A 9227-nucleotide genomic window follows, 5' to 3' on the forward strand; every position below is an offset into this window, starting at 1 on the left:
TATATATTAAATTTTGAACTTTCCCCTTATAGTATTTATGCACTTAACATATTTGATAAAATAATTAAAATTCAGTGATAACAAATTTGACAAATAGTTGAAAATTCGACCGTATGAGAAATGAGGTGAGCATTCTCAGAATCCTTTTACTTACCAGCAAGGCTAGATTATGTTTCTCGTGCTAAAACACCACCAGGTGAACATAATTCCTCCACCTTTGTCAGCTGGTCTTTCTCTAAATGAGCAAATGGTCCTACTCTTCATCCTGAGTGAGGAATTCCTACTGGCTCGACTACTTTCGAGCCTTTGAAATGTATCACTATGCTTTTATTATTTAATGCTATTTAAAGTTAAATGCCTCTCAGATGGGTAGAAGTCATACTAAAGGATAAAGCCACACTTAGATCCTCACTTCTTAAAGGATTCTTTTTCTATAATCCCGGAGCAGCCATCAAGATCACTGCAAGGGTTGGTGAAGATGCCTGCAGTGTTTATTATTACTGGCCTCTGAAAACTGTGATCCTATAATTAAGAGCTTCCCTGAAGCATGGCCGAATACATTCCCCTGAGGATACTTTATTCTTCAATGTATAATAAATGTGTTTTGATGAAAATATTAATATTAAAGAGGAAATTTAACAAATAATTCTTGTTGAAAAAAAGTAGAGCATATTTCAAAGGTTAACATGTTTTTGAAAATCAGTAAAAAAATATAGTAGTATCGAGTAAATATTAAGTCCTTCATTTCCTTCAGTTTTGTGGAAAAAAATATAATATTAAAATAATTATGATATTATTACATATCACAGTTGAGTAGAACATGTGATGAGATTTTCATTCTCTGTTTTCTAGAAGAGCGAAGGTCTCTATAGAAGTAGGCTGGGATAGAGAAGTAGGCTGGGATAGAGAAGTAGGCTGGGATAGAGAAGTAGGCTGGGATAGAGAAGTAGGCTGGGATAGAGACAACTTGTTTACAACCTGCCTACAAGTCTTCACGCTACTCTCCATATGCTTCATACTGCCAGCTGTTTGTTCTGGCTGACAAAACGGAGTAAGAGCATGCAGGATACCTAGATAAAGTCTCAGGGCATTGGATCTCACTTATTTCTTCTCCTAATATTTGTAGATATAATGAATGAATATTTGATGCATCTTTGGTCACAGTAGTTTAATTTAGGAATTAGGTTTCATACTCTGCTATTGTTCAAATCAGGTTCTGCTCATCATTATAAGTTTCCCTATAAATCTGTAGATTAGAAATTGTTCTGAATAAAATGAGTTGTCTTGGACAGAATCATCTATCAGATATGACAAGAGTTTGCTGGTGAACTGAAGTACCACATTGCATGGAATACATGAGTCATACGAATTTGAGAGTAAATACTAATACTTTATACTTAACAGCATATGTGAATATCCCTTATGTCTTAGTAGGATCTTTGGCTTTCAAAGGGAAACATCATTGTGATAGAACTTTAGAAAATTTATTTTGTAGATAGACCATAAAATGTATATACTTTTCATGATACAAAATTCATAGACAAATTCATACACATAAGAGGCAAAGATTTTAAATGAGATTGCTTCAAGAAGAAAGTTCTCTCATGTAAGGGATCCTGAAATGAATGTGAACACCATCTGTGGAATTACTTGAATTCTTAAATTTTATTTTCTTACATTTTTTGTATATATATAAAGTAGGGTTTTAGAGTTCACTTATATGGTACACTTGAGAAAGATAGTTCAAATTAACCAAGATTCATGCTACAGAGCATTAGAGGACAGGTGACTGTCCTAAAGACCAACAAGCACCTCTCCCATTCATTGTTCACAGTCTAACATTCACTTGCTTAGTGGGAAATAATAGGGATAGTCATATTTTATTTTACGTAAACAAATGTAGCTCTTTGTTGGAGGAAGGGGCCGCTTGTTGATTCTCGGCCGCCCGGCTAGCTTAGATCTGAGATATTCACACAGAAACTGTATTCTGATACCAAGAAAACAGTTACTCAAATATTGGTTATTTATGGTTGGAAAAACTTGTCTCTTCTATAATTATATCATAATATATTCACCATATATTCCATCCCAATATGACAATAGAAAGGGATTGTCTCCTTTGTAATTTTGCAGGGTGTCTTATTTTATCTGATGATTTCTGAATATTGGAAATAAAGTCCCAAAAGTATATATATATGCATGATAAGAATCTGATGAAACGTCAATTTAAGAAATGAGTAACCCAATTTCAGGTTTTCAGCACATACAAATGATTCTTAGACATTTTCCGTGCAAGCACTTTAATTGCGTGTTCACTCTTCATAAGCCATATCCCATCATTAAAAAGATGTCTGATTTTTATTGAGATTCACATGTAATATTAATGCTGGCCTGGCCATCAGCTTCCATTCTTCCCTTGAAAGAGGTATCCTTTGACTTGCTTTGTTTAGGCAGTTATTGTCCTCGAGGTCACTTGTTTCTGTTCCGTGATCCGATGGTGGCGCTCATCCTCTCTTGTTTTTAATCTTCAGTATAACATACATAAAGATCAGTACAGAAGCTGTGATAACGTCTCCGCCAAGTCATCAGATAGTGATGTCAGTGATGTGTCCGCCATTTCCCGAACCAGCAGTGCCTCACGCCTCAGCAGCACAAGCTTTATGTCCGAGCAATCTGAGCGCCCCAGGGGTAGGATCAGGTGAGTTGGCAATGCTCTTTATCTTAATCGTATCTATATCCATCTCCATGGTATGAAAGGCATCTAGCTTCCAGAATATTTTTTTGGAGAGTACTGTTTAGGCCATGTAATGGAAACATCTCATTATAACTGCTAGGTGGGGTCAGCATGTACAACCCATTCTATATATCACTAACAGAATGTTTGACACTGTTCCCCGTAAACTGAATCTAATCACTATAGTCAAAACTTTGGAAGTTGCTCAGAGTTGCAATTGAAAGGGGTCCTCATAATATAATATGATCAGGAGTGCATCTTTTATTCCAGCATTTGAAACTTTTTTCTTTAGGAGAGCATATAAAAAGCATTTTATGGTTTATAGAGAGTATGTGTTATAACTATCCAACCATACCATCAGTGTGAAAGTCTAGCATATAAGCAACTATGGATGTGTGTGTACATGTGTAACTATGTATGTATGCACGCAACTCTAGCCACTTTTATAGAAAAGTTACAAACTCTTTATTTCCCTAAGGACTATAGATTTTATTTTTCCTTAACTTTTACTTCAGTCATAATAATGGGTCTGCTTTCAAGTTTCGAGCATAACAGATATGAGAACAAAACGTACATCCCTGATTCTCGTTGTCTGAGTTGTAAAACATGTGCACTGTTTGTTACATCACCAAGTGTTCTTTTGTTCTTATGTGACTAGTACCTTGAAGAAAGCCAAGTAGAAAGAACTTCAAACATCAGGCGCTGTCCAGCCTGAGCCTTGTTTTTGGAAACAGACGTTTACAGAAGCAATCTGGGGAGTAGAAGGGCGTTCTAACTAAATACAAATGTTAAAAATAGGAACAAATTCCTTTCTATAACTCTAAATTCCACATTTTGCTGCACATTAAATTGTAGCCTGAACTTTCCCCTTGGATTTCCAGCCCTATTACTTCCGTGCTGAGGGAAGAACCATGATCTTGTTAACAGTTTCATGATAATTCTGATCTAGATGAGCAATTGCCAGGAGTTTATCAAGACAGGGAAGAAAGGAAAAGAAACTGCAGGCAGCTTAACGGTGGACTGTGATTTTCTTTTCTTTTTCCCTTTTAAATGTTTATTCATTTTACACACCAACCACATTTCCTCCTCCCTCACCTTCTCCTGCTCCCCTCCACCTCGTCTAACCCACCCCATCCACTCCTCAGAAAGTGTGAGGCCTCCCAACCACTTGTAACTGCAGATCCTGGGTATTCATCACATTCATAAGCTCCTGTTCTTATATGTATGTGCCTACACACAGACACATACCCAGAAAAATAATTAAATACAAGAAAAACAGCTGGTCGGTGGCGGCACACGCCTTTAGTACTTACACTCGGGAGACGGAGGCAGGCAGTTCTCTGTGAGTTCAAGGCCAGCCTGGTCTACAGAACAAGTTTCAGGACAGGCAGCACTGAAAACTATATGCATGTGTGTATGTGTGTGTGTGTCCTTTTAAAAATGATTCCTTTTTAAAAACCATAGTGATTGAGAAAGATGGCTGACATTAGCCTTTATCATCTACCCAACCATACAATCTACAGTTATCTTGAACTCATAAACACACAACATAATACATTTACTAGTAGCCAAACACTTATATCCTTTCTGAATTCTCTGTGTTCATCTTTAAAAGGAGGTCAGTTTTCATGAATAATCTGAGCGTGTTTTCACCTTTATATGCATCCCTTTCATTCATGCCAGAGAAATTGCAGTTGTTTCTATAACAGCAAATTTTAAGAGCAAATATAAACATAATATTAAAATCACTCTCAGATCTTACATATTTCTATATTTTACTTTTTTCTTTGACAATTTCATGCAATGTGTTTTGATCGTCATCAACCCCTACCAGCAACTCCACCCTGATCCACCTGTATTCCCTACCTAACTCTGTGTCCTCCTTCCTCTTTATAACTTAAGTCCAATTTATGTTGCTATATACTATTAGATGTGTTGCCTTCCAATGGAATATGATTAACTTACCAGAGGCTATACTCTTTTCTAAGTTATTTTTTTTTCATTTATTTTGCCTACCAACCCTAGTTTCCCTCCCTCCTTTCTTCTAGTTCTCTCCCCCTGTCTCCCATATACCCTTTCCCCATCCACTCCTCCTCTCTTGACTCCACTCAGAACGGGGCAAGCCTCCCATGGACTTGAACAGAGCATGTCACATCCAAGCTCCTCCCCATACATCAAGGCTGGGCAAGTTAATCTAGCTTGGGAAACAGGTTCCCCCCAAAAACCAAATTCAAACACCAGGGACACGTCCTGACCCCTCTTCTAGGAGCCCTACAAACAGACCAAGCTACACAAATGTCAAAAACATTCAGAGGGCCTAGTTCTATCCCATGCAGGTTCTCTAACGACAGGGTCCTTGAGCTCCCACAAGCTCAGGTCAGCTGTCTCTGTGGGTTCCCCTTGACCTTGGCAATAGTCTGAAAGAAAACAGATTTTCCCTTTCTCCTCAGCACGCAATTGCCAATAACACCTCGGCTAGGGTAAGACTTTGTGCCCCCTTCCCTCCCCATACTGAGACTTGGTGGTCTGTCTTCAGCCCCCTCCCCTCCCCATACTGAGACTTGGTGGTCTGTCTTCAGCCCCCTCCCCTCCCCATACTGAGACTTGGTGGTCTGTCTTCAGCCCCCTCCCCTCCCCATACTGAGACTTGGTGGTCTGTCTTCAGCCCCCTCCCCTCCCTATACTGAGACTTGGTGGTCTGTCTTCAGCTTTCTTATAATGCTGTCACCACTGCTGTGAGTTCATGTGTGCAGCTGCTCTGCTGTTTCTGGATGACACTGTTTCCTTGTTGTCATCTCTGGCTCTTCCACCCTTACATTCTCTCTTCCCCAATGATCCCTGAGCCTTTGAAGGGGGGGGGGGCGGTGATATGATATAGGTGGCCTGACATACTCCTTATGGTTAAAAAGCGCTAGTTTCTTATTCTCTGCACCTTGGCTCCTTATTAGTCTCTGTGTGAATCATCATCAGCTGCACGAAGAAACTTCTCTGATGAGGGTTAGGAGATGCAAGAATCTATAGTTGTAATGATAAATCAAAGGAAAGTAGTTTAACACTGTGTCCACTTAGAATAATAGTAGTAGTTTCTCCTTAGGTACTTGACCTCTCTAGCCATGGGTTCTTGGACCAGTAATAGTGCCAATTGTGGGTTTCATCTTGTGGTGTAGGACAAATCCCATAAAACCACAAGTTGGTTGCTCACAGATGTTTGTGTCGCTTTTGCAAGCAGTGGGTATGTCTTCCCAGACCAGCCGTTATTGCAGCTGGCAGAATTCCCAACTGAGTAAGAATGATGTTTGCTTTCTCCATGTTTTGTGACTCAAGTAAGTGGGGACTACAGCAATAGGGTCTTCCCTTCAACTTTTGGAGGGAAACTATAGCATGGGCAATAGCCTGTAATGTATGAAGATCTATGGGAGGGACCTCATTGGCCAATAGCTCCTAAAGAGGTAACCAATTCCTATCACTGAGCTTTTTATATATTAGCCTATGGTGTCTGGTAGGGACATGGCTACCTCATAGTAGGGTAACTGTGTGTCTGTGTGTGTGCGGGATGGGGGGTGTTTCTATATGACTTTTACAAAAGATCTTCAGTGTTATTTATCCATCCATGTATTTCACTAATACCCTGCCTTCCCAATCAGCCAACCAAATTTAACACTTCCTATCCAGTATTCCTTTTTAACCCTTTATACTGCTGCGTTCTATTTCTCCACTCCCCCAATGGTACAATCAGTTAGCATATAATACGTTTGCAACATTACACAATTTTAGAAGATTTGCCAAAACCAACCATTTCACAGCAGCAAATTTTATAGTCTGTTTGCGCCTGACTTTACCGAACTTGACACCGCATTTCAGGATGCATTGTTACAATCAAACTGAAGAACGGTCTGTTGCAAATAAAGTTTTGTTCTTTTATCATCCACTTCTGGAAGATTGGTTTTTATTTTCATTGAAAGCAATTATTTTTTGGACTCAGATTTTGAAAGTTATAAAAGGATTTAAAGCCATCATCACCCATGGTCAAATAGCTATCATAACTTTACATTTACAAGTTTGTTCTTTGATATTAGGAAGCATACACAAAGGAGAGGTGGATTCTTGTATTTATTTGTGGCTTTTAAAAATGGTAACAAAAAATTGCTAACAAAATGGTTTGTATTTCTGGAAATCACTGCAGTAATGCATGCAAATAGGTAAAAAAATAATTTCAAAATCTCCTTTTACCCTAAGAGATTGTTCATTTATTATAGAAATCCAATGAAATGGTCCTTAGGGTTTTTAAAAATTGCATATGAATAGAAGGAAACTGTTTTAAATATCTCATAAATAGATAAAACCTTTTTTTGCTTCCAACTGTTTTACCTAATAGAATCAAGAGTGAGTAAGAGGGACTTTTACTTTAGTAATCCCGAATTTAATTTTATATGTCTAAAACATACTAATAAGTAATTAGATGACAAAGAGAGGATAAATTTGTACAGGGAAGATATTAGATATGGCACATCTGAGAAAAAATTTTTCTTTGATTTTCCTGTCTTCCTCCATAGCATCTTCTGGGTTTTAGCAGTTCATGGTTGGTAAGTTATTATCAAGTTTATTCCCTAGTAATAAATTCAAGCTGTGAGGTGGAGAGAAAATTCCATCTGCTCTCTAAAACCAATTCACCTTTATAATAAATACAGTAATAACCTGTTACAGCATTCTTTTTTACCCTATGAATGCTGCAATTGCACCGCAACCTAAATTATTATGTCATGTCATCTAATAGCAAAATATTGCAGACATATGACTAAAAGTAAGCAACAGTATTGACAGTGACCAGTTGCAGAATGTTTGGGGTGAATGGGTAGTTGTTCTTCTAGGCCTTCCTTGCAGATTAATGTATACTTTGAAACAAAGCAAACACAATATAGTTAAAAACCAATCTGTCAGCATTAATGTTACCTTTTTGTGTTCTACCAGTTTGTAAGAGATTAACCAGGTTGTCTTGTTGAATTCTGTACTGTTAGTGACTGCCTGTAAAATACACAACAAAACACGCAGTCACAGGTAATGAAATTGCCAAACTTTGAAACAACCCAGGAATATCTTATCAGGATGAGATATATTTGTGGAAATGGCAATTAGATCTTCGTGAGTGCCCTAATTATTCTTCATTCTTGTGATTGAATACTCTGACAAAAGCAACTTAGGAGGAAAAAAGCTTTGTTTTGACTGACATGTCGACGGGGTATCCAGTACATCAGGACAGGAAAGATATGGTGGCAGGAGAGTGAGGTTGGCCTGACAGGAAGCAGAGTGGTTACACTTCATAACTACATAGGAAACAGAGAACCAGTGTGGGAGGAGGAGAAGGAGAAAAGGAGAGAATGAATGATTGAATGAATACATGCGTGACTGAATGAATGCATGCATGCATGAATGAATGAACAAACGAACAAGGACAGATGTAAGGCCTGGCTGTAAACCTCAAATCCCACCTCCAGCAAGGCTCTACTGTGTCCGGATTCAATAACCTCCTAAGACAACCCCACCAACTAGGGACCAAGTGTTCAAACACACAAAACTCAACAGACTATATCTAAATGTGTAGAAAATAGCTGTACAGAGGAATTTTATACTTTCACAATTCTGGTAGAACTTTACCTCCTCATAGCTGCTTTATTTTTGTAACAAGTTGGGTTTTCCTTAAGCTAGCTGTTTGTTGTTTGATGTAGCTTTGTGCTACATAATTTATGGTTCAATCCACAATGTGTACATTACTATACACATGATTTAAAATTATTTTTATTAAGTATGTTTTTCTACAAAATGTACGTGGTGAGAGTACGTGTGTGTGTGTGTGCACTTGTTCATGTACTAGTGTGTGCACATGCTAGCTAAGGTCAACCTTAGGTGTCCCTTGGGAGCTACCCACATTGGTTTTTTGAGACAAGGTTTGTCAGAGAGACCCAGGACTCAAAGTTTGTTTAATCTGGCTGGCCGTCTAACTGCAAGGATCCTTTTATCTCTGGGTCCCCGAAACTGGAATTAGAAGTATACTATATCTCATGCATCTTTCTATATGGATATCGGGGATTAAACTTGTGTCACCATGCTTGTACTAGATATTCTAACAGATAAATTATGTGCAGGATCACGATTGCTATGATGCAATTGTTAGTAATATCATTTGAAAATAAACATAAAAAAATTGCAGCCTGTTGAACTCATGTGATCTGCAGAATGAAGGAACAAGAGTGAGAAGCTCAAGCTGCAAATTATTTTCCTCCATTTCACCTGAAAAGATTTTAATTTACAATATAGTAGTTAAAATAAATATAAGGGGGGGCTGGAGAGATGGCTCAGAGGTTAAGAGCATTGCCTGCCATTCCGGAGGTCCTGAGTTCAATTCCCAGCAACCACATGGTGGCTCACAGCCATCTGTAATGGGGTCTGGTGCCCTCTTCTGGCCTGAAGGCATACACACAGACAGAATATTGTATAC

At 38.3% G+C, this 9227-nt stretch overlaps 1 protein-coding gene across 7 annotated transcripts in view; it reads left to right on the forward strand.

Moving 5' to 3' along the window:
- The window catches only part of Rims1 (regulating synaptic membrane exocytosis 1), a 472082-nt gene that overhangs the window by 384526 nt on the left and 78329 nt on the right, over positions 1 to 9227 (forward strand). For all 7 annotated transcript variants that reach the window (XM_050134523.1, XM_050134524.1, XM_050134525.1 and 4 more), the window contains one exon: positions 2532 to 2698. In XM_050134523.1, coding sequence (XP_049990480.1) covers positions 2532 to 2698 — 167 coding nt within the window. The remainder of the gene's footprint in view (positions 1 to 2531; positions 2699 to 9227) is intronic.

The sequence above is a fragment of the Alexandromys fortis genome, unplaced genomic scaffold, assembly GCF_014885135.2.
Source record: "Alexandromys fortis isolate MF-2015 unplaced genomic scaffold, M_Fortis_MF-2015_v1.1 scaffold_20, whole genome shotgun sequence".
In the NCBI taxonomy this organism is placed as follows: Eukaryota; Metazoa; Chordata; class Mammalia; order Rodentia; family Cricetidae; genus Alexandromys; species Alexandromys fortis.